At 44.3% G+C, this 24,591-nt stretch overlaps 2 protein-coding genes across 2 annotated transcripts; both read left to right on the forward strand.

The window, feature by feature from the left end:
• The first annotated feature begins 289 nt into the window (after positions 1-289).
• Positions 290-7,713, forward strand: ccdc15 (coiled-coil domain containing 15). The gene is made up of 10 exons (XM_041952471.1): positions 290-668; positions 2,245-2,382; positions 2,782-2,901; positions 3,862-3,978; positions 4,086-4,202; positions 4,810-4,929; positions 5,005-5,108; positions 5,417-5,611; positions 6,452-6,600; positions 6,685-7,713. Exons 1-10 carry the CDS (start codon positions 486-488, stop codon positions 6,732-6,734), a joined length of 1,293 nt encoding a protein of 430 aa, XP_041808405.1. The 5' UTR covers positions 290-485; the 3' UTR covers positions 6,735-7,713.
• A 1,105-nt stretch (positions 7,714-8,818) lies between these two features.
• On the forward strand, positions 8,819-22,696 carry slc37a2 (solute carrier family 37 member 2). The gene is made up of 18 exons (XM_041952616.1): positions 8,819-9,382; positions 11,638-11,719; positions 12,611-12,701; positions 13,285-13,363; positions 13,479-13,614; positions 15,179-15,255; positions 16,317-16,483; positions 17,689-17,726; positions 17,806-17,955; positions 18,483-18,573; positions 18,673-18,735; positions 19,033-19,118; positions 19,514-19,562; positions 20,338-20,411; positions 20,572-20,650; positions 21,654-21,751; positions 21,924-21,988; positions 22,427-22,696. The coding sequence occupies exons 1-18, from the start codon at positions 9,324-9,326 to the stop codon at positions 22,440-22,442; spliced, it is 1,500 nt and encodes a 499-aa protein (XP_041808550.1). The 5' UTR covers positions 8,819-9,323; the 3' UTR covers positions 22,443-22,696.
• The last annotated feature ends 1,895 nt before the right edge of the window (positions 22,697-24,591 follow it).

The raw sequence follows: 24,591 nt of genomic DNA on the forward strand, positions 1-24,591 counted from the left end.
ACAAAGTTAAACAAGCTAAAGAAGTCCGCTGTGCATGCAGAGAAGATAATGTGGCAACCATGAATCCAGAGTAGCACAGTAAAGGTGAGGCAATGTCAATGAAGTTTGCAGAAAGGGGTCAGAGCCTGAGAGACACATTTTTTGATTTATTTATTTGTTTTATTTCTTCCTCCATTTCTTCGAGTTGGCATGATGCATGATGAGTTTTCACTGTGCCCTCCTGTCCAGATGGGGGCAGTGATGCAGCAGTGAGCTGTTTGGCAAAACTTAAAAGAAGAAGTGACTAAAACTCAAACAAACCTGTAGCTGTTTATTGTTGACTATGGTTACAGGGATTTCTCTGTTTTCTTCGCGTTAAAACACGGATATCCGTGAATGAGACCGTCAACCAAAACGGTTCAACGTTACATCAAAGTACAACCACGCCAACTGGATACCGAGAAGATACTTTAAAGCAGCGAGTTAGCGTCACCTTAAGTTAGCCGATGCTAACGTTACCAATGAGCACTAGCCGACTGATAAGTTCTACAAAGAGCAGAGGCGAAGCTTCAAGGAGCATGGACCACCCGGCCTTCAGAGCCAGCAAGGTCCTGGCCGAGAGGAACCATGCGGTGGTGGCGGTGGGAGCCTGGGTGGAGGGCGGACAAGACTTCCTGGAGCACCCCTCCGTGAGTTTGGCATTTAACGCTAATGAGCGAAGCTAGCTTGGGCTGTGTTGTCAGGCTCCTGAGAGACCGTTAGCGGTGAAGCCCGGAAGCCTCCCGGGTTTAGGTTTCTTTCACTTCACAGACCTCACTGCTGTTTCTGTAAAGATAACAACTGCAAAAATCGAGCTTTTCTTTTCTTCTCCGAGTATATTTTATTTATTAAAATAAAAAGTAAATATCTAGTGAAGTGTTAAAGTTGTAGCCCCTTTCTTTTCAACAAGCAGGTGACAAAGTGACATAACTGATAATGACAACACAGCATTGTTATAGCAGTTGTAAGAGCCATTTCTGTGCATGTGTTTCATTTTTATTTTTGTTTATTTATTTTGCTGTGAGCTTCCCACCACCTGGGGGCCTCCCTGCTGTGAAGGGTGAGAGGTCATATAATCAGCCAGGTGAGGCACTCAGGTGTGGCTGATGAGAGGGACCAAACAGTCTAAGCAAACAATTATTGGTTTTGGAAACTGTAACTGAAGTAAATTAACAATAAACAGCACCGTAAATATTTTGGATCAAAGCAGAGGAGTGGACATGTCATTTACACGCGTCGAAACATCCTCACCATCAGCAACCAGGTGCCCCTGATCGACTGGCGAACGGGGTCACGGCAGTAGTAATAGTGCTTTATATCCCAACTGATGTCGATATTCAAAAGTTTGAAAGAAAATCAGATCAAATCAAACTGAAACTCTTTATGTAGAATGTTTCATCCAATGATGGCCACCCCCCAACATTGCTAAGTGCTCTCTGGGGGACAGACTACATGATGCAGATGGTATCTGCTGCAGTTTCTTGTTACAAATGGGCCAACATATTCATGCTACAGATATATGTGCAGCCAGGAGACCCGGTTCTGTCCTGGACTGCCCTGTGGACACCATTGAGTAGGTGGGTGACAGGAGGATGTCAGCAAAGCTTACATGAGTCCTCGACAACCCCTCCCACCCCCTGCATGACACAGTGGGGGCCCTCAGCAGCTCCTTCAGTAACAGACTGCTGCATCCACCCTGTAAGAAGGAACGCTACCACAGGTCCTTCACACCAACATCTGTCAGATTATTCAACTCCAGCATCAGTTAATGTAGCTCTGGGTCCACATACGTACTGTTTTTGCACCACTGTGTGTGTGTTTAATGTGTGTTTAACATCCTGCTATCACATCCATGCAGTATCTTGTGCAATATTACATTTTTTTCTTTACATACTAAACCTATGCATGTATAGTTTTCTTCTACTGTGATACATATAAATTTACTACTGTGCAATAGTGCAAAACCCTGTGCTGAATTTATCCATACCTTACCATGTGCAATCAAAAAAAATGTATTGGCAATATATTTTTATAGTCCTTTTGTATAAAATGTACATATAGATAGTTGACTTTTATTTTGTTTTTTTTATTCTCTTCTTCGTCTCCTCTGATATTCCTGCTTCTATTGCTGCTGTCTGTAACTCCCTGATTTTAATAAAGTTATGTTATCTATCTCATCTCTTATCGTCCTAAAGTAGTCCAAACTGTCTTCATGTCTTGTTTTAGGCTCTTGCTTTGCTAACTGAGGAGATCCAGGCAGAGCGGAGGAGGGAGAATGAAGAAAGCCTGCGACGATTTCAAGATGAAGTCTGCCATCGTGTGGCGCGGCAAGCTCAAGTCAGCAAGAAGAGACAGCAGCCAATGGTGAAAACACTGAAACTGACAGTGAAGTAGTCATGACAAAGAGTATTATTTCCAAACATCAATCAGTGGAGATTTGGGTAAAATGAGCTCTAAATGATTTTCTTGTCACACACATTTCAGTATGTTCAATGTTGAATCACAGTCAGTTATATTTTTAAACCTTTAGTCTCTTGAATGTCTGAAAATAGTGAAAATGCTCATCACATGTCGCATTTCTTTGAATTCAAATCCAAAACTTGATGATTTTCATGTTATAGTGATGTACATCCTCGCATTGAAAATGATTGTGGATTATTTTTCTGTTGTTTGACTGAATAATCGGTTAATTGACTAATTGTTTTGGGCCACATGAAGCCGGATCGACCTCCTCACTGTAAAGCTGTGTGTGTTTTTGTTCAGGTGAAGCCTGACAGGAGACTCCCAGGACAGCAGCATCGGGTCTGGTCCCACCACGTGTCTGCTGGTGAGAAGCCGATGTCTGCGGGACAACAGAGAGTGATGGAGAGGGGCTTTCAGGAGGTGAGGCGGCGTTATACAGCCTCTTTACACCAGAGCGTCTATAAATAATGCAAGTTTTACTGCTGTCATGTTTTGTTAACTGGTTTGATGTGTGCACCTTCCAGAAAACTGCAGCGAACAGATTATTCTCCTTTTTCTTTCTTTCTTTCTTTCACTGATTGTAATTGAATATTCACATTGGAATTTTATTTTGAAATAGAGCTGAACAATATGACTGAAACCAATACAACAATAAACACTCAATGGCCAAAAGTATATGGACACATATATGTACTTTTGGTCTTGGATTGTTTTAATGTTGTGGGAAAGTTTGTGGCATCAGTTTGTCATGAACTGGAACGCTGACTGACTCAGGCCTTTTCATCCTACATCACTCTCCAACCTCTCGACGCTCTTGTGTGTGAACGGGAGTAAATCCTTGCAGCCAGGTTCAAAAATATTCCAGAGAGACTGAAGCCAGGCGAGCAGAGGCTGTTACAGCAGCAGATTAATGTCCACGTTCAGCCAACACATAAAGCTGAAGGTTTGTGAGCAGTAGGAGGTCAGAAAGGTCGGATGTGTTTGAGGTAATTCAGACACAGTGTCTCCTCTTACATAGTTTTGTCCACTAGAGAGCGCTGATGAGTGTTTAAACTGCAGAATGTCACATCTTAGTCACAGGTAATTTAAGAACTCCTTAAAAAGTGTTTTATTTTCTCATGTGGGCATGTTTAAATGAATATCAGCTGATTTATTGCTGTCAAACTGTTAAACTTTGAATGTTAATGTTGGTATCGACCAGGCTCCTCTGTTCACTGTGGAGGATCAAAGTCTGACCACAGACGTCCGTCTTCTGTCTTCTTCTTTGGGATGTTCACTCAGCTCTGTGATGTTCTGCTTTCTTGAATGACTGCCCCGTTTCCTCGTGTGAGTGATAGAATAATGTGACAGTGATTAATCTGGAGGAGTTTTTATTTCCAGTCGAGTGAAGACACGAGGCGGGTCCGACTCAGACTGGCTGCCTGTCGGATGATCCCTGATGAGGAAGCGGCGTCAGAGCTTCCTGGAGGCCGATGGAACGTCTCTCCAAGCAGACGTGTGAGCGCCTGACGCTCCTTCCTCTTTTAAAAACACATTGTTCCCATTATTTGTGTGTGTTTTTCACATCCAGGGTGGAATAAAAAAATATTTTCCTCTTCATCCAGCAGACAGTTGAATCTCACGTGTTGAGGGCAGAGCAAGAGGAGGAAGAAGAAGAAGAAGAAGAGGAAGAGGATCATCTCCCCCGCAGTCAACATGAATGTCCCCTCGTCCAGCAGAAGGTTGACAGATTCTCACAGCAGTGGCAGCTTTTGGTTCAGTGTGTGGGGTTTATGAACAGGTGTAGGATGCATGAAGACATTTACTGACGTTAATGATCGATTATTTTCAGCGCCGTCTCAGCCAACACTGCCAGAGTTTCCATTTCACTGCAGCAGTGCTGTTTAGTAAAGATGTACTCAGTAAGAATAAATCATTATGAACAGAAAATGTGGTTTGAAGAGCTGCAGACAACATCCACAAACACACACACTTCTTCTGAGAATCATAATTATTCAACACACACACACACACATCATATTGTAGTGATACTGCTGAGATCAGCAGAATCCACTGTTTCCAGTGGTGGTGTCCATGTCCACAGAAGACAAACTAATTATTATAACTTCAGATTTCCACTCGTAAACTTTTTCTCCAGTATAAAAGTCTTCCAGAGTCTCTCTCTGCTCTCTGGCTTTGATGCTGATGTGTAAGATGCAGCTTCAGGAGTCAGTCGGCTGCAGCGCTGATGGTTTCTGTCCTGTTGTTCATGTTTTGATGAGCGGCTGCAGCTCTGCCTGTCGTAGATCCCGCCCTCAGACTCCTGTAATCTGTTCTGATCTGTTTCAGGTGAGTGGACCTGTGTCGTGGGATTCTGACCAATCGCAGCCTGATCCTGGTTTCCAGTCCAGCGGCAGAGTCCCGCGAGTCCTGTGGCCTCTGACTGGCCCAGAAGAGCTGAAACGACAGGTAGACGTCTGCAGGAAGCTTTGACTTCACTCCTTCAAACGCCGTCAGACCAAATGTTACCGTCTCTGTCCGCAGCGTCAGTCTCAGTTCCTGAAGCACCGCCGCCTGTACATGAACATCGAGAGGGAGCGAGTGAAGGAGAACAAGCAGCACAGGAAACACCTGAAGAGGACGGCCAGGTGACCGCAGTGTTTTCTCCTGCTTCACTTCCTCTTATTGGTTTGATCTCCGCCCAAAGTCTGTCTGTAGAGAATCAGACAATCAGCCTCTGTAGCTCTGACAGACGGCTGTCTCAGTTTTAATCATCTGTGATGCATTTATCAGTATTCACATAGAAGAAACATGAAACCATCAGTAGATTTCTGTTAGTCTGATATATAATATATGTCTCCATGCTCTGCTTCTGTATGTCGCATTAAAACACTGGCACATGGCTGCAGGCTGCCTGTGATTGATCTCCTCTCTCATGTCTCTGTCGTCACTGAAGCATCAAAGCAGAGAAAGAGCAGATCCGTCTGGAGGAGGAGAGGAAGTTGGAGAAGGTTCGGCTGCTCGCGGAGGCCCGACAGAAGCTGGAGGAGAGAGAGCTGCTGATCCTGGAGCGACTGAAACTTGACGAGGAGGAGAGAGCTGCGGAGCTGCAGAGGAGGAAGAAGGAGGAGAAAGGAAAAGTAGCTGCGAGGTGACTCCCGGAGTTTCATTCACTGAAGCTTGAAGCAGAACTTTGTTTACGGGTCAGGTCCAGTTTAAGCCTTAAGTGGCTCCAGAGGAAGCTGCACAGAGTCTGATTGGCTGCCTCGAGTGATGTCACACTCACAGTATTCATTTAATAACAATACATTTAGCTTCTTCTCTTTGAAAGATGCCGTATGAAGCTCTCAACACTTTCACATCGGACCTGTTTGGTTCAGTTCAGGCTGATGTGAAAGCTGTTAGTTGGTCTCAACCAGACCAGGACCACCCGGGAAAGGGGGTCTCAATCTGTTTCTAAGTGGAGCAGAACAGACCGACCACAGGACTGTGAGAGTAGATATGCAATTTTAGTGTTGATTCAAAGGTTAAACTACCAGTGCTGTTAAATCAGTTAATCATAAACTGAAAGTGATCTCCTGAACTACATCAGTCAGTCGTGTGGAACCTTTTAGAACATCCTTCGAGGGTCGTACTCAGTGGGGCGACGGCTGCACTGCTGCTGTTTGGCGAGGCGGCTGATGTCAGGTGGTTGTGATGCTGATGCTGGTTCTCCAGGTTTGGGTCGTGCGGTCTTCTCTCAGCTGCAGCTCAATGATTTCAGGTAGTCAGACAGGTTCATGTGCTGAAAGCTCTCAGCAAACACCTGAAGGAGCTGCTTTTTTGGATTTATGATCAAACGTTGTCGTGGACTGTATCCTGTCAGTCCAGGTAACGTCAGGTGCTCCTGTTGGAGCCGGACCAGAACTAAAGAGCATCAGCGTAGAATCATTTTGTGTCCTCATGGGTGTGAAGCTGTCCTGATAAACAGGCTGACGGTGACTCTGTGCAGGTTCATCGAGGCTCTGAGGGCCCAGATGAAGGAGCGACTGTCTCAGGAGAAGCTGGAGCCCCCCCCTCTCTGCTGCTGCGCCTCCTCTTTCTGGGACTCCCACCCCGACACCTGCGCTAACAACTGCGTCTTCCACAACAATCCCAAAGGTACCCCCTGCCTCCCTCTCTGCACACCCCCCTCTGAGCTCCACATGAACGTCCCTGCTGACCGCCGCTCTGTGTCCTCCACAGCGTACGCCAGGGCGCTGCACGCAACGCTGCTGAGTCTGGAGTCGCAGTGAAGGAAGCTGAAGAGCTGCGCAGGGCTTGGTCCGGTAGAAACAGGCTCCTCGCTGCCCGATTAAAGGAACAGTCCAACATTTTGGGAAACAGTGTAAGTCAGACCAGAAGCAGAAATATCTCCTCAAACATCAGATGGATCACTGTGACTCTGTTCAGGCGGATCTGAAGTGATCCTTTAAACTGTGAAGCATTTCTACATGTGACCACAGGAATAATGAGAAATATCTCGTTAATATGATTGCATCAACTGATGATATCTACAGTTATAATTCTGCTGTTTCACGTCGTCACACGTGACGTCGTTTCGTGCGGCAGCGTCTGCTTTGTGTTGCAGTTAAAGGATAAAACACGAGCCGATGATAGATTTACTTTCGTTGTACGGGAGGCTGTGATGCCGTGTGATCTCCGGCATGAACGGCAGAGCACAGCTGATGTGTGTCGAGGTGTGTGTGGTGGTTTTGTGATTTAATGAAGGACGGCTGGTGCCTTCTGATTCATCAACACGTCTGTCTGCTGCCTTCAGCTGCAGGGATCTGATGATCTGAAGGAGAAGCTTTTCAAACAGTGTGAATCTGTCTGAGTCACTCATACATCTGCTTCATCCACATTAAATATTAGCTTGTGATGCTTCTACTGGCTGGTGAGGGTTTAATTCAGGTTGTTTCTGTGTTTATTGCGTTGTTGCTTTGAGTATTTTGTCTGCTGCTGTTGATCAAACCATCAGATTAGCAGCAGTTTGCACCAGAAAGTCTGAGTCTGAGCTCAGAACAAAGTCTGCGTTTAGTTTATTAAATATATTTAAGACTTTATTTATTGATGATTAAGACATTTGCATCCTCTACGTGCAATCAGTGAAGTCATTTTGCATTGTTAGTAAAGCATCAGGGACGTCAGTGTGTGAGTCTGAATGTGCTTTTGAGGATTTGCTGTTTGTTGTGTTGGATTTTAAAAAACTTCAGGTCTGTTTAAAAAAAATAAAAAAACTCAATTCAACCGTCTTTGTTCATTAAATGTCACAGTTCCTTCTTCATAGAAACATGTCTGAAAGTATCTTATCATTCACACCTGCTGATTATTTTATAAGCTGCTGTGTAATCTGTGTAATCCCGCCCCCCCCCCTATTTAAAAATGGACGACTCTCTTTAATTAGTTTTTTTTAAGTGTTACAGCCATTTAAATTAGTTTTATTTGAATTTCCCCTCCAGTTCCTTATGATACACAGTGATTACATTCATGAATGGTTTTTTACACTTGGAAATATTGAGATGTTTTAGGTTTATTTTGAGGATGTCAAACGTTTCCTCGTTTCAGTTCTGTTCAGATTTCATGGGTGGAAAGCTGAAACGGTCATTTCTCCATTTATCAAGAATCAATCAAGAATCCTTTATCGTCACTGAGCGTGTCAACGAAATCTGCATTGCAACCCCCGTGTAGACAATAAAATAAAGTAAAGATAAGGGAATAAAATAAACTAACATGCAGTAAAAATAAAATGTACTAAGACAGTAAAAATATACTAAAACAATAAAATATACTAAAACAATAAACAATAAAATGAACCGACAGCAGCTGAAATAAACTAAAATGTGTATACTGAATGCAAATGACCATTTAGTTCAGTGTGTGTGTACTTAAATGTTAAGTACACAGAAGGTGCAGGTGGAGGTGGAGGTGGAGGTGTAAAGTGCGGTGTGCAGTGGTTCACAGTCCTCACAGTCTCTCACTCCACTGGGGGGCTGCTGGGGGTGATAGCTCTGACAGCTCTGGGGAAGAACTGATTGAGTGTATGATGAGTATATAAAGTATAATGTGCTGTTATTGATGAAGCAGTGTTCATGCATCAGTAATAACAGTCTGATAATCTAATGCTGCAGGGCTCTGAGTATTTCTCTCACTTCTGATGCTTTTTGCACATTTTGCTGCTGAACTTTTGTTCATTTTCAGAAGCAGAGCTTGTGTTTTAGTTGTTTCCCATCAGGCTCCTCGTCCTGCGGCCCCTGAGGGGGTCCCGAGCCGCACTTTGGGAACCCCTGGAGCGTCAGCTGCTGACCTCAGCTGTTTCCTGTTCGCGTGACGTCGCCGGGACGGACGATCACGTGGCCGCCCGGAGGCTCCGTCTGGAAACTGTTGGAATAACACATCCAGGCTAATAATAATAACTGTTTTTTATTCGTGACGGACGCCGCGCTCACCTGAACGTGTGTCCCGGCTGCGCAGCGGGAGGCCGGCTCTGCTGCCCGGTCATATAAAGTCAGTATGGAGAAGTGCTGGATGATCCCGGACTGTATCTCCCACCAGGAGGCTGCCTGGTCGCTGCGGTCCTCCTTTAGCAGCTAGCGTCTACTTTGAACCCAGCAGACATAAAGGTCCGTTTCCAGCAGGCTACCACCGGGCTACCACCGGGCTACCACCGGGCTAACGTTAGCCCGCCGCCGCTCCGCACCGCCCGCCGCCGGCTGCTGCTACACGGCTGCAGTAACGTTAGCTCCCCGCGGTGCCTTCACTGTCCCACATTACTAGGACCAGGACATGACCGGAGCGGAGCTCTGACTGTTTCTCTGTTCACTTTTTTGAGAGTTTCTTCGAAAATGAAGTCGTCCCTGGCTCCCGGTATTCGGCTTATCACGTCCTTCTCTCGAGATAGTTGGTAAGTTTCCATTATCGTCCATTCCTATTGTTCTCCACACTTCCAAACAGCTGCTTTAATGGCCCCCGCCGCTAACGCGTCCTTATCTCCCTGCTGTAAATAATTGGCTGAACCACATCGATTAACACGTATTCTGTGAGTTTGTATTGGGGCGAGTAAATTAGCTGGTTCTTCATGTAATAACTCAACTTTCTGTGTCGTTATTAAGTCGTTAGTACTGCGGGTTAACCGCCCGGGTCACTCCAAACCAAACTCCGTTCAAAAAACGACCACTTTAAGGTTTCCTCCCTTAATGACACAGATTTGTTCTTTATCGAATCGATACGGTCATCGACAAATTCAGCTTTTAAGGTATTTGCCAAGACAAGGGGCACTTTATTTTAATAACATGTCAGTTTGTGATATACCTTCACACGGCTCACTGTGTGGAGCGAGTTCCTGCCTGTGTCTCAGTCAGAAAGTCCATTCTGAAATAAAATCTGCTTTAATGACTAATCAAAATGTAGGAATGATTGAAACACACACAGTTTTCATAATTTTGATTAATTGTGTACAAATAATTTCTATCTTGTGACTCTAAATATGAACAAGTCTCCCACAATAATGAGGTCATCAGAGCAGGACTGCCACAAATAAGTGTTTTTTATTATCAAGTAATAGATAGATAGATAGATATACTTTCTATCTATATCTGCAGTGCAAATTGCAGTGCAGCAGCAGCATTACACACAGTGAAATAAGTGAAAATAAGACTATAAAGAACAAACTATACATAATAAAGTATAAAAATAGCGAGCAGTAAAAAGATTATATACATAATAATAAAATAGCCAAATAGTAAACAGTAGTAAAAGTATTGCACAAAAAAGAATATCTAATGCAAAATGAAAATCAACATAAGAATATCAAAAGCAAATGGCAGTGAAAATAATAATAAAATAAAATAAATAATCTGCCATCTTTACTCAATTATTGATCAATCAGTGGGTTTATTGAACATAATGCTCATCATACTGTAAGACAAGACAAAACATGACCCACATAAATAAAATCCACATTTCTGAGAAGCTGAAACCATCAAATTCCATTAAAATTCGACTGAGAAGATAAATTAATTATCACAATATTTGTAGAAAATGAATTAGTGTGTCTGGAATCAGGAAGTCCAGGCCTAATAATGATTTAATAAAGCGTTTTCTTTTTCCAGGCTTTGTATTGAACACGTTTCCACACACGCAGTTATCGCTCCATCTGTTCTGTTTCAAAGCGCTGCGAGGCCTTCGGAGCGATGGACAGTTCCTGTTAATTGAAACTCTTCCTCACAGTTTCCTGCCATGTTTCTAGTGTATGTGGTAAAGATCGAAGTGAAGAGCTGAAGAAGGCTCACATGGCCGAGCCGCCACACCTGGACGAGCCATAAACACCGATCTACCTGATACACCGGCCCTGCAGTGAATCCTGCTGAGTCAGAGTCAGACAGCGACTCAGCGCTTATATCCTGTATTCAAGTAAAAGTAAAAATACTTTGTTTGGACAAATAGAAGTAAAAGTCCTGCATTCAAAGTAGTACAAAAGTATTTTCAGCTTAATGTAGTTAAAGTATTGGAAGGAAAGTAAAATGTGCTGTGGTTGATAAATTATTAGATACAACGTTATTAATAGAGCTATAATTAACGTTAATAATTCAAAACAAAGTTTTACATAAAACAGGATTTAAACATTTCAGGACTGATCAAGTAACATCCAACACTTAACACAAAATTAAAAGGAATAATGTCCTGAATGATAGACGAGAACAATAATAAAGTAGGTAAACATGTGGGAAATAAAGTGGGTCACTAATACAAGGCGTCTTTAAAATATGTTTTTTTTACAAGTGATTTATTATTATTGATTATTTCATATGACTGATATTTGACCACCGGTGGGTTGGTGTTGTTCACCCTCTGAGGTCGCCGGGTGTGATCACAGCTGATCCATGCTCAGTTTATGTTGATGTGTGTGTCATTAACGCCACCAAAACACACATTTCTGCACACACACACGTTGAAACATGTTAGATTTTTATGTTTTTCTGTTACAGCAGATCTTAATGCTTTTTATTTATGTCTTTTATAACAGAAAGAGTTTGTGTTGTTTCTTTTAAAGATTAACGAGCACAGTCGAGTATAAAGTTAGATCTCCATGTTTTTGTCTTGTTTCTGATTTCTTGTTCTGTTTGTCGTCTCGTCTTTCTGTCTTTCTGTCTTCTGCAGGTATCGCAGTTTCATTCTCTTCCTCACCTTCCTCTTCTACACGGCCTACCATCTGTCACGGAAGCCTATCAGCATCGTTAAGGTGACCGGGACATCCACTTCCATGTCATCCACAGATGTTAAAGGGTTTTGCTGAACCTGACCCCTCTGGGTCCTGGATCAAATGCTGACTGGTGTCTGGAGCTCCTTCACATGAGTTTGAAAAAGACAGAAATCCCCATCATGAGTTCACGTGACCTGCTTCCTTGTTTCCTTGTTTCCTTGTTTTAGTGTGGCTGAGTCATCCAGATATTTTCACATCAGTAGAAGAAGAAACAAAAGAGGAAGTAACGCAAAAAATAAAGTCTGGAATCAGGAAGTCCAGGCCTGACAGTCCCAGCTAGCTTCAGCTTAGTTTGTACGAGTCTTCCTCTCATTAAGACCACGAGAGAATCAGAGAGTGGATGGAAACACTAAATAAGACACAGTCTGTATCTGAATGGTGTCCATCCAACCATTCGGTATCTGTCAGGATCACATTCAATGATGGGATGGCTCGTATTACTGTCACATGACCAGCAGATTGAAGATTTTCTAACTCATTCAAATTCACGTAAACTCCCACCAGATGCACCTGAGCAGGTCAACAAGCACATCTGATACACCTGTGAAGGAAGGATTATTGTCACCTACTTCACACAAAGTTCCTCTCTGCTAAATGCTAACGCTCTGCATGGATGAAGCCAGTGTTTGTAGCATGTCTGTGTTTTAACAGACGACTCCTGCACATTATTTATGCTTTTCTCAGCCTTAACTGCTTTAGACGCATTTGATCGTGTAGATTCAGGTTTTTATTTGCATTAATATCACGAAAGACAATGAAATCTGCTGTTTAATGGCACCAATATCTAAACATGAAGCTGAATTCAACACATTGCTCCATTCTCTGCTGTGTCTGTGAGGGTTGTAACTGTCGTTTCTGTCTGATTCTCAGAGTCAGCTGCACAGGAACTGCTCCACCGTCACTCCACCATCAGGCCTTAACATAACCAGTAATGTCACCTGGTGTGACTGGGCGCCCTTTGGTGAGTCCTTCACTCGTTCTAGTGAGCAGATGATGTTTGACGTGTGAGAGGACAACAGGGATTTCTTAGTCATCGGATTTTTAACGTAGCAAATAGATTAAAATCCAAAGAGAAACAAATATAAACACAAGCAAGCCAGGTGTGCTGCTACCTGGCACACTGATCTGCTCAGGAAACACATCTAAAGTGTCCCCTGGGAGCCAAAACGCGTGCTAAAGTGCCCTCTTCAGTGGCGGGGACACGCTATATGTGCCCTTTTTTTCCTTTTCGCCCCTGCCCTTCAAAAAGTCTGTGCACGCCACTGGACTTCACAGTTCTGTGGCCGTCTGTGCTGACTGCTCGCAGCTCAGATGAAACTTTCTTCACATTGTGGATGTTAAGGTTTCATACGGGACACTTTAATGTGGGCGTCACCTGATCCTGGCTTCAGTTCCCGGTCTGATTCTCTGGATGTGTCGGTGGTGGGAAGCCATTGAGGGCTCACAACCTTGATGCTTCTTCTGTTTGCTAAATGAAAAAACATCCAGAATCATAAATGATGATCTGGAGAAGGCTCATAGCTTCATCTGTGTTGTCTCTGTAGACCAGGACAACTACCAGACGCTGTTCGGGGTCTTGGATAACTCCTTCCTGGTCGCCTACGCCATCGGCATGTTTATCAGGTCTGTATGTGCTGTTGCTGGAGGTGTGTGTGTGTGTGTGTGTGTGTGTGTGTGTGTGTGTGTGTGTGTGAGTGAGTGAGTGATACTGAGCTATGACCCCTTGTCGTGTTCACAGTGGGATATTTGGAGAGCGCCTGCCTCTGCGGTACTACCTGAGCGTCGGGATGCTGATGAGCGGACTGTTCACGTCTCTGTTTGGCCTCGGCTTCTACTGGAACATCCACTCGTTAGGATACTACGCCTTCATCCAGGTACAGCCGCTTTGCTTTGTTCCCCGATTGGTCGGAAACGCGGGAGGCTTCTCTCTGATGGTTCGCCCCGGTCTGTTCTGGTCCTGATGATGTGACAGCTAACATACCAATGACTTCTGGCTGTTGTCATGACATTAATATTCGTGCTCCTCAGGGGATGGTCCTTAATGATTTGTTGAAATTTCCTCCAGGTGCACACAACAATCAGTATTAGAAAACGCTGAAGGGATTATTTTCAGAAACACGCTCAGCTGATTTCTTACAGAGTGCAGAGGAGGTCAATACAGACCTGGAGTCAGCTCGTAGTTATCCTGTCTTCATATAAAACTAGAAGAGGGTTTAGTTTCTTGGTGAGCAGCTGGGCACAGCACAGCGATCACAGTGAGGTTGCCAGGTTTGACTCTATCCCGTCTCCACAAAGACCAACAGCTGTGTCCAGTGACCACATCTGGCACCCCACCCTGTAGCCAGAGCCTCTGCTCTCATAAAGCAGGAAACTGTTCCTCTAATGTGAACAGTTGTTGTTGTCTAGTGTTCGTTTGTGGACCAAAACATCTGACAGGCAAACTGAAACGCTGCTGGGACTCAAGCTCAGACTCGCCACCCTGGACGATCAGGTTTTAGTCCTCTGAGAGTCAGACGAACCGGTCTCAGGCCAAGCCCCCTCTCCCTCCTGTCCTGCAGCTGATGGCTGTTTTCCTGTTAACTCGTTTAGCCTCTAAAATGTCAGAAAACAGTGAAAATGTGCATCATAATCACCTGAGCTCAATGTGATGTCTTTTCCAGCAGCCCAGAGCTCAAATATGTTCAATTTAAAATGATTGAAAACAGTAAAAGCAGCAAATCATCATATTTGAGAAGCTTCAACCAGAGAAAGTTTGGTTCTTGATTAATGACTGAAAGGATTCACAGGTTTTACAGTTCATGTCAACTTCTCGACTGGTCAGACAGAATAATATATATATATATTATTATATATTATATAATATAATAAGACTGAATAAATGTGGAAAGAAAGAAGAAGAAAATGTAGTTTGCTCATGAATGTTCTTCTGTTTTGTAGCTGCACGGCATCACATGACACCCCCCCCCCACACCCCACACCCCCCCCCCCCCCCCCCCGCAGTCAGAGCCCCCGCCCTCAGGATCACTCGTGCTGTAACTCATGAGTCAAATGAAAACTGCTCCTCGTTCACAACATGTAACATCTGAAGCCTGAAGCAGCGTCTTTAAAGGATGAAGATTTATTGTGTTTGATTAACAGCCTGGTTACAGGTGTTTAGTTACAGGTGTTTAGTTACAGGTGTGCTCAGGGTGAGCTCTGCAGGTCAGCACGTCTGATCCCTTCAGAAATGTAGAGATCTCACGGTGGCTCAGTCAGGCTTCGCTCACACACGTCACATGACTCCAGCTGCATCATATGACTGCAGGACTGAGTCTGTTTTCTGTGGGAGCCCCCCCCCCCCTTGAGGTCAATGTTTGCAGGGTCATACCAGCGTTAAGAGGCTTTGATGCAGGACGTTAACACATGCTGGTTTCTCCCTCTGTTTGCTTCGTCCCGCAGGTCATGAACGGACTGATGCAGACCACCGGTTGGCCGGCGGTGGTGGCTTGTGTCGGCAACTGGTTCGGGAAGGGGAAGTGAGTACTGCGCGGTGTGCAACAGTCCCGCTGACTGTGCAGCGCCAGATGCTTTTTGTGGCTCGCTGACTCGCACATTTGTCACATTTTGACAGCACAGTGAGACCGGGCTTTGATTTGTTCGAGAGCACCACCACCAAGCACGAAGTAGCACATCGCTCACACAGTCTGAACGGTTTAACTCTCCAGTGTCTCGTCCAGACCACTCAGAGAAACCAGGTTACCAGGAAACAAACATCACTGTAATAACCTGGTTACTGTAAAATCTGTGTTTACATGATGCTGGTCCGTACAAAAGTTCACATTTTATGTTCTGAGTGACCCAGAATCACTCTTTCTTCATTCCCATTTTCATTTTCAATTAGTGAATCATGATCATTAGAGGAATAATTCGACATCTAGTGAAATCTGCTGACCTCAGTGTGACGAGCAGATCGACATTAATCTTGTGTTTGTGTGTAGAGCTGCAGTCAGGATGTGCTTAGCTTGGCTTGATTTAGCTTAGCATAAAAACTGAAAGCAGCTGGCCAGAGTTCACAGGTACGTCTACCAACACCTCTAAAGCCTCGTAATCAACATCGTCTTGTTTCTTTAATGAGCACAGAAACAGAAACATTAAACGACTTATCTGTGGTTTTAGGAGGACTAATGAGCTATTTGTTGATGATTAGCAGCTGAGCACCACAGAGCCACAGTGAGGTCGGTCTGGTACCACCGTACCTGTGCTCACTCTCTGTATCTGAACACCTGCTGCTTCCCCTGCTTGCAGGTTTGTGCTGTGAGGTGCATCATGTTGAGCTTCAGAGGTGTTGGTAGGCAGGGACGGGCTAGCTGCTTGCCCCTGCCTCTAGCGTCCATGCTAAGCTAGGGCTAGGCTAACCATCTCCTACCGAACACACAGACATGAGATTGATCGATCTTAATGTTGCTAGCAGACAGAAAGCTGCTGACCTCCTCGTTCAGCGTGGCTGAAGTCATGTTTCTGTAGATTCACCAGCAGCAGCAGCTGCAGTGGGGGGGAGCTGCTCACGGCCTTCGTGTGCTTGTGTTTTGATCATCAGGCGTGGTTTCATCATGGGCGTGTGGAACTCTCACACCTCAGTGGGAAACATCTTGGGCTCCCTCATCGCAGGAGTGTACGTGTCCTCGGACTGGGGCATGTCCTTCATCGTCCCTGGACTCATCATCGCCTCCACCGGGATCCTGTGCTTCTTCTTCCTGGTTGAAAGTCAGTTTCCGTTCGTCAGACGACTCCACACACAAAGCCGTCACGCAGTTTCATCGTGGACAGGTTTCAGATTAAACGTGTCAGACTGCTCCGCGTGCTGTGACGTCAAAGGTTTACAGGCTGCGCTGCCATGACCTCGTTCAGTGTGAGCTGACCTTAGATCAGTCCAGCTCAGCAGGTCACAGGTTTTTTAATGGATGCAGTTTTCTTCTAAAGGCGGTGTAGCCTCCAAACAAGTAGTGCCCCAAAACACACCACACAAGGTCCAGTGTGGAGGATCCAGGGGGATCTGCTGGCAGAAACTGAATATTGTAGTGTAGAATCACCTGCTAATAAGAATCATTGTGTTTTTGTTACCTTAGCCCATAAGAACCCACGGCGACACAGGTGTCACACGTCCAAATTTTCCTAAAACATAAAATAATCCGAGTTCTCAACGCCCAATGTAACATTTGAGATCTTGGACAGTAGGGGGTGGTGTTTTGAAAAAAATGTCAGAAATATGTTCTATGTGGTCGGTTTAATCTGTCTTATGTCCCCCATAATTTTCCTTAAAGCAGAAATGGGTTCGGGCTCTTATGGGTTAGAATGAGTCTTTATCTCTGCAGGGGGAGCAGCTCCTCCTCCACCAGGTTGCACCTCCATGTTTCTGCAGTAGCTCAGAACAGACAAATCAAACACCTTTTGCCTTTTTCGTGACTTTCATGGCCAGCACAGATTCTGCTGCATGTTTGGATCCAGACGGCTGAGGCCAGGGGCGTTTCAATCTGCACCGTCACCACTAGAGGCCACTAAAGCCTCCACGCTGGTCCTTTAAAAGCACCTTTTTTATCACATGAACTCAGTCGATTGTCGTCATTGTTCCCTGACGACTAACTCTGTCTTTATGGTGCGTTCAATGTCTGCTACACGTGTCGGTAAATAATGTGACTCTAGACGTGGTGTGGTTGAGGGAGAAAGAGTGGAAAGAAAAGGGTTCATGGATTAGCAGTAACAACAATGAGCTGAAACCAGGGACAGGTTGAATCATGCACAAACTGTCTGTTATTTTTTATTGTTGATTAATCAGTCTGAAATATTTGAACTTCCATACATAAGACACACCAGCGAGGCACGAGGACATAAAACAGTCATATTTACATGTTGTATCTGAAGATTAGACGTCTTGTCAGACCTTGACGTTTGTTTTCGTCTCTCTTGCTCAGAACCTGAAGACGTTAACTGCGCTCCTCCTCAGCACCACGTGAGTTAAAACAGAAACCTCCGTCTGTCTGATTCGCCCGTTAGACGACTGCTCGAACTCACGCGTGTTTGTCTGTCAGAGCGAACAGGAGACCGGCGAGACGGAGCCCCTCCTGCAGAACTCGGCTCACGTCGACAGAACCGTCAACGGTTGCGTCACCGCCGAGAGCGTGGAGGTGGTGGAGGAGCACGCCGAGGCCATCAGCTTCTGTGGGGCTCTCAGTATACCTGTGAGTGGACACCGTGGACATGGTCCTTCTGGATTATTGCTTCAGCTTTTCTTCTTTTAAAGAATATAATGACTTATTCTTATACTCTGAATTTAGGCAGCTGGAGTCTGGGGGTATTTTGTGGCTACCAGCCCTCTCAGCACCGGGTTTCTTAGACTGCTGAGCCCTGAAAGCTAACATTAAATGCTAGTCAGAGTCTTAGTACTGTGGAATTATTCTCAGATTAGATATTTCCTGGTTTAAATGATGAGTTTAATCTTTGTTCTAGGTACGGCTGCTTTCTAATGAGACAAAATCGAGCACAATTAACATTTTTATATTCCGTACTGAGCGTCAGTAGACAAAATATTTGCTAGCCTCGGTGCCTTCTCGACGCTGCTGCCCAGTAGCGCCAAGCTTATCGTGACTTCCTGAAGGCAGCGCCCAGCCTGTCCGTCACACTGTGGGTTCGAACGGGTTTGTGTTAACTGTGAATGAATGTTTCATGTGGAAACACGTTGCTCTTCATGGTCTTCATCATCACGCAGGGAGTGGTGGAGTTCTCGCTGTGTCTGCTGTTCGCTAAGCTGGTCAGCTACACCTTCCTCTACTGGCTTCCTCTCTACATCTCCAATGTCGGTCAGTATTTCCACTCATGCTCTGCTATGACCCAGTTTCATCCTCATCCTTTAACGGCGTTCTTTTCAAGCTAAGGTTGGTTCTGGTTTTCATTTTCAGCGCATTTTGAGGCGAAGGAGGCAGGAGACATGTCGACCCTGTTTGATGTGGGAGGGATTCTGGGTAAGCTTCGACCGTCAGTCATCACTCGGTGTGACAAGATTATATAATCCAACCTGTTAATGATGGAAGAAAACACGAAGTACACGGTGGAAATACAGTCTACAAATAAACAATAAACAAATAAAAGCCTTAATTATCAGAATTTTAATTTCTAATTATGAATTAAAGCACTGCTGATTCATTAATGTTGATGCTGAAATATTCTCCTGTAAAATCCATCCATCCATGACAGTTTGAGCATCTTGAATACAGTTTTTTGGAAGATGTGATCTGACCGAATGTGCTTCATGTGTGCAGGAGGCATCATGGCCGGGCTCGTGTCCGACTACACCGGGGGGAGAGCGACCACCTGCTGCGTCATGTTGCTCGCAGCCGCCCCGATGGTGAGTGTCGGCTGACGAATGGGATTCGTTTAGACGGCGGCTGTGAACCTTCTCACACATCCAGCAGACACGAAGCAACATTTGCACTGATTTGCTGTGTTAGTGTGTAAGAAGTCGCTGCTCTGCCCCCCCGTCCATACTCGTTTTGTCTGCACGACACAATGACAGCACCTGTAAATAAAAACTGAAGCAGAACATCGGTTTAGGTGCAGCGAATGCTGAAGTTTCCGTCACTCAAATCCTGAATTACAACAAAATATCACGTCATTATGTTCAGATATCTGACTAATGATTTTCAACATAGCAGAGATTTCTCTGATCAGCTGTTATGAGGGGAACATAAAGTCGGGTTAAGGTTAGTTTGATGTCTGCTGATTGTTTCTTTCATGTTCCAGCTTTTCCTCTATAATTACATTGGACAACGGAGCATTGGCACCACAATCGGTAAGACTTCTGTACTTCTTGTTTTGTGTTTAGTACGTTTCAGTTTCAGGGAGTAGAGAGTAAAGTTCATTCATTCATTCAGCCTCCACCACACTGCTCTGATGTACAACCCTGATTCCAAACAAGCCGGGACTCACCAGGTGTGATCACCTGCTGATCCTCTCTGACAGAAACTGACCTGAAATCAGCACAAAGTCAATATATTTACTGTCTGAGCTCATCAGCTTCAGTGATTTTTGTAAATCTGATGCAGCAACATGTTTCAAACACGTTGAGACAGGAGCAACTAAAGACTGGGAAAGATGTGGAACGCTCCAAAAACACCTGTTTGGATCATTCCACAGGTAAACAGGCTGATTGGTAACAGGTGAGAGCATCATGATTGAAAGGCTCAGTGGTTCACAGCGAGGATGGAGCGAGGGTCAACACTTTGTGAGCACGTGATTGGATAAAGAGATTAATACCTGGACTCAGGAACACTTCAGGTGACGTCAGGAAGTGATTAATTCTGGTTTTATTTGCGTTTCACACAGCGTTCTGACTTTTTTGGGTATCAGGGTTGTAACCGGGCGCCTCCTTCCTGTGTGTGAACTGCTGTTTTATCCTCGTTGTTTGTATCAGTGGCTGTCTGTTTGAACTGAAAGCAGTCTGGTCCAGTTTAAAAATACAAAATGAGTCGTTAGTCGTCAAAAATGTTGGTTTATTTATAGGCTGAGTAGAAAAGACATGGATTTTTCTAGAAAACAAGTCTTTATGAACATGTTTCCATACGTAGGCATGCTGCTGTTGTGTGGAGGCCTGGTGAATGGACCGTACGCCCTCATTACAACTGCTGTATCTGCAGACCTGGTGAGACCTGAAGCATCATGGGAAACTCACTGGTTGATGTTGCTGCCATCAGTCACACCACACACACTGTTTCTATAATGCTAATAACAACATGCAGCGTGCACGGATCAATAACTGAAGCAACATGATCTCTTCCTGTGTGATGTCTCTGTCCTAACAGGGAACACATGAGAGTCTGAGAGGAAACTCCAGGGCGTTGTCAACGGTGACGGCAATTATTGACGGGACTGGTTCGATAGGTTTGTATTGAGTATCTGCACTGTAGAGATCCAGCATATTGATCTTTTAAAGCTCCTCTAATCATTACTTGTAATATTATCACCAACTCTGTAGTTCATTTCAGATGTACGGTGCCTTTTAGCATCTTTCAGCTCATCGTTTGTTTTTCTAAATGCTGCTCTCAGCCTCACTTCCAGGCACCACAGCAGCTTTCAGCAGCAAAGCTCTGATGAGCTACCTGCCCAGCACCACATGAGCATCCAACTGACACCACCAGCTAGTGGAGCTTTCAATCATTAGACATGGTTTTCCTCAGGAAAAGACCAGAAAACAGCCAAAAGGAGAATCAATATTGAACTTACAGTCAGCTCTCCAGAAACACGACACTCAATAAATGCTAATGTTGCTCAGTGTCTGCTGGATGTGTACATAGGAACCTGTTCGCCAGCAAGGTTGCCATGTCGGCTGTAGAAGGTGATGCTGGTGTCATGTTTATAGATTGTTCTGCTGCCTCCGGTTTACAAAGAAAGTCAATGAATGCAGCTTTACAACCAAATAGTATTTCCTTTATAAATGCATGTCATAGAATGAACTTTAGAACTATTATTTACCTTTTTCATAGCAAAGACATACAGGACTGCCAATAGAAATTATAACTGCATTTGGAGCCAGTAGTATTTCAGACCCGTCTAGGCCTGTGGAGGATGATTTTACCCAGAATTCAAATGTAAAAAGAAAAATGCAAAGTAAACTATATGTGAGTTCTGAGGATGAGGCCATGAGTAAATGTTTATTGAAAATCCAGATTTCCTTAAACACAAATCGGAAGTCAAATTAAAGCCTGGTCTGGAATAATGGCCAGGGGCGCTACATATGGAACAGAGGCAAATATAAGGTCAGGGAAATAAAGGCCCTGGCCACTATTTGAGGAAATATGGTAAGATGTGAGATGACAAACTGATGAAGTGAAATGGTCATTTGAAAATCGACAGACCTGTTTCCATGTGTTGATGTTTTGTGTAGGAGCTGCCATCGGTCCTCTGTTAGCGGGGGTGATCTCTCCCACTGGCTGGAACAACGTCTTCTACATGCTCATCTCTGCTGATGTCCTGGCCTGTCTGGTGAGAAACTCACTAACATCGCTCTTTAATCTCCTCACCGTCATATTTTGTTATTATTGCATCATCCTGACCGATGATGATGATGATGATGATGATGATGATGATGCTCGTGGAGTTTAGTAACGACAGCCTGACTGACGCAGTGTTTGTTTGTTGGTTTGTTTGTCTTCAGTTTCTGTCCAGGCTTGTTTATAAGGAAGCTCAGGGTTGGTGTGGACGTGTCCCCCGAGTCAGAGGGTGAGTTTCACCAACAGCTGGATGGAGAAACTTTACCAGGATTTAGATTCATTTCAGGAGGTCCTTTGAGATTAAAAGCCTAGTTTTTAAGGGGAACCAGACCAGAACAGCAAACCATTACAAAAGCATGTTACCCCCCCTCCCTGTTTTACCATCAGAAGGAAGATTTCAGACACTGTTTAAGTTCACATTCAGTTTTCTTTAAAGAAAGAGTTCAGCATTTTGGAACCTGCAGAGGTTAAGTGACAGGAACAGTGCCGGGAGGTGATTAGCTTAGCTTAGCATAAAGAGTGTAAGTGCAGGGAACCAACTAGCCCAGCTCTGTCCATACAATAAGACTTAAACAAAGACGTGAACAATCTGAACAACCTTCACGCTGGAGCAGAGCATCATGTATGACTCGTAGTAACCTTTCACTCATTCAACATTTTATTTCAGGTTCAAAGAAATCTGAAACACACACGTTCAAACTGGGAACCAAACTCACAAGAGGGGAACAATGCTGAAACTGACCTCACAACCACTGTCCACTCAGGCCGGCTGGAAACCAAATACCAAGATTCAAGGCACTAAAGTGACGATTGAAGCCTTCTTCTTCATGTAAAACAGAAATATGCCTTTATAGAGACGAAGCTTTTTTATGACTAATCTGCTCATTCTCACTTGTTCGTTTTAATATTCTTTTATCATTAAAGTGTTTATACTGTGCATTTTCTTAATTTTGTCTTTTGCTGTCTCCTTAGTTACTTCGGGGATATTTCACATGACAGTTTGTGGGACTTGGAGTCGAGTCTGCTGACGGCAGATTCGATGTTTTAGACGATATTTACTTGTTGAAGCGTGTCGATGTCTGATGACTGTGAACAGTCCATCGCTCTGTCCTGCTCAGGTTCATCTTTGTGTTTTCAGGACGGTCCAACACTTTGGGAAACACTTTGACGGGTCCAGTTTTAAGCTGCTGTGGAGCTTCTTCTCATGTCAGATAAAATAATGTGGGATAACAGATCAGAGCCACACGTGTTTCATAGCAAACATTAGAATATCCAGTGAAACACTGGACATGAAGCGGGGCGGTTGTGGTTCAGAGGTCCAGCTCTACACCTGGAGGGTCCTCAGGTCAAACACTGAGCCCCACATTTCTCCTGGCATGGCGTGTGAATGGATGAGTGAGAGGCTGATGGATAGAAGCTGCGTAAAAGCTTCATTTACATAAGCAGCCTCGACTGGGTTTACATTTACATAAAGCCTAAAACAGGCAGCAGACTTCTCTGATATTCTCCCTCACAGAGTCACTGTGAGGAGTCGGGGAGGGGTCTCTGGTTTAGAAGAGGAATGTTAGCGGTTAATTATATTTTTACCACTATAATGTAGCTGTAAGCAGATGCAGCGTTCATTCATGTATTTAACAGCTATAACACAGAGGCTGGTGACGGTAAAACGTGGTTGCAGTGAAATAAAATATGTCTTCATAGGAGAAGTTAATAAGAAGCTCTTGATGTGTTGTTATGTCTGCTCACATCATCGTTATATGGTGTTATTAAATGTTTATAAGCTGCTCAACAGGAAGTGATGTCACTCCAGGTCTTGCACCAGGTGGCGGGTGTTTCTTTCAGTTTCAGTCCTGTCATAAAGGGACATTTACACAAACTATCAGCTCAACAAATAGATCAAACCAGAACTAAACTGTTCGCTGTCTGCCAGCTTTTACATCCAAAGTTCAGCTTCACTGAACTCCGACCTCTGACTGATCTGCAGGAGCAGCTCCAGCATTGACGGGGGGGGTTTCTTCAGGTGCCACATCTGAGTGCAAAGATGAACGAGCAGCATGTTCAGAGAGAAGCAGCTGAATTTAGTACTAATTTTAAAGCAAGAAGCTTTCCTTTTTCTTTTTCTTGAGCTTTCTGTGAGATTCATCGATTAGCTGTCAACTAATCAATTAATCTGCAACTATTTTGATAATCGGTCAGTCAGTTTGATAATCGTCAAATTAATCAGCGGTGAAGATAGCGGTTTATTACAGTCGTCAGCACAGGAAGCAACATCTGGAATTAATTCTTTGCTTCATTAAAAACAAAAAGCAAACCTGTGACACACGTGACCAACAGCCTCTGTGTAATGACAGCAGATCACAGCTCATGAAGGCTCATGAAGGTTCCTGCAGTTCGAGGTGAAGACGATGGTTCCCTGACACTGACGACACGTTTCCACTTAGTGTTTATTTGAAAAAGTACCTGCTGTCACATTATAAAACATAATTATAGTGGTTGGTCTCATTTGATGGATGAGTTACTTCCCCACTGCAAAATGTTTCTCTAAAATGTACAACAGACATAAGAAACAGATGTTATTAAAAAAGTCACGACCGAACAGACGAGCAGCTGGAGCTGGTCTGCAGGTCTGGAGGGCAGGTTCACAGAAGAAGAGCAAAGTGAGCAGCAGCTTCAGCAGCAGATTTAAACTGCTGATATTCTGTATTAATAAATCCCATAAACACAGGAAAAACAGCATTGAGCTGATTGTGCTGGCACATTTATGATTCTGAGCATATTTCTTCTTCTGTGCCATAAAGCTGCTGTCCAAAAACTGCTAAAAGCAGATGAATG

The sequence above is a fragment of the Chelmon rostratus genome, chromosome 14 (assembly GCF_017976325.1).
Source record: "Chelmon rostratus isolate fCheRos1 chromosome 14, fCheRos1.pri, whole genome shotgun sequence".
In the NCBI taxonomy this organism is placed as follows: Eukaryota; Metazoa; Chordata; class Actinopteri; order Chaetodontiformes; family Chaetodontidae; genus Chelmon; species Chelmon rostratus.

Bases quoted from the DNA above. Each gene is read 5' to 3' on its own strand.
- ccdc15 (XM_041952471.1), top strand. From the start codon at position 486: ATGCTAACGTTACCAATGAGCACTAGCCGACTGATAAGTTCTACAAAG. The intron at 4,930-5,004 runs GTAGACGTCTGC...CTCTGTCCGCAG, and splicing joins CAGAAGAGCTGAAACGACAG to CGTCAGTCTCAGTTCCTGAA. The intron at 6,601-6,684 runs GTACCCCCTGCC...TGTCCTCCACAG, and splicing joins CTTCCACAACAATCCCAAAG to CGTACGCCAGGGCGCTGCAC.
- slc37a2 (XM_041952616.1), top strand. From the start codon at position 9,324: ATGAAGTCGTCCCTGGCTCCCGGTATTCGGCTTATCACGTCCTTCTCT. The intron at 9,383-11,637 runs GTAAGTTTCCAT...TGTCTTCTGCAG, and splicing joins TCCTTCTCTCGAGATAGTTG to GTATCGCAGTTTCATTCTCT. The intron at 13,364-13,478 runs GTCTGTATGTGC...TCGTGTTCACAG, and splicing joins GCCATCGGCATGTTTATCAG to TGGGATATTTGGAGAGCGCC.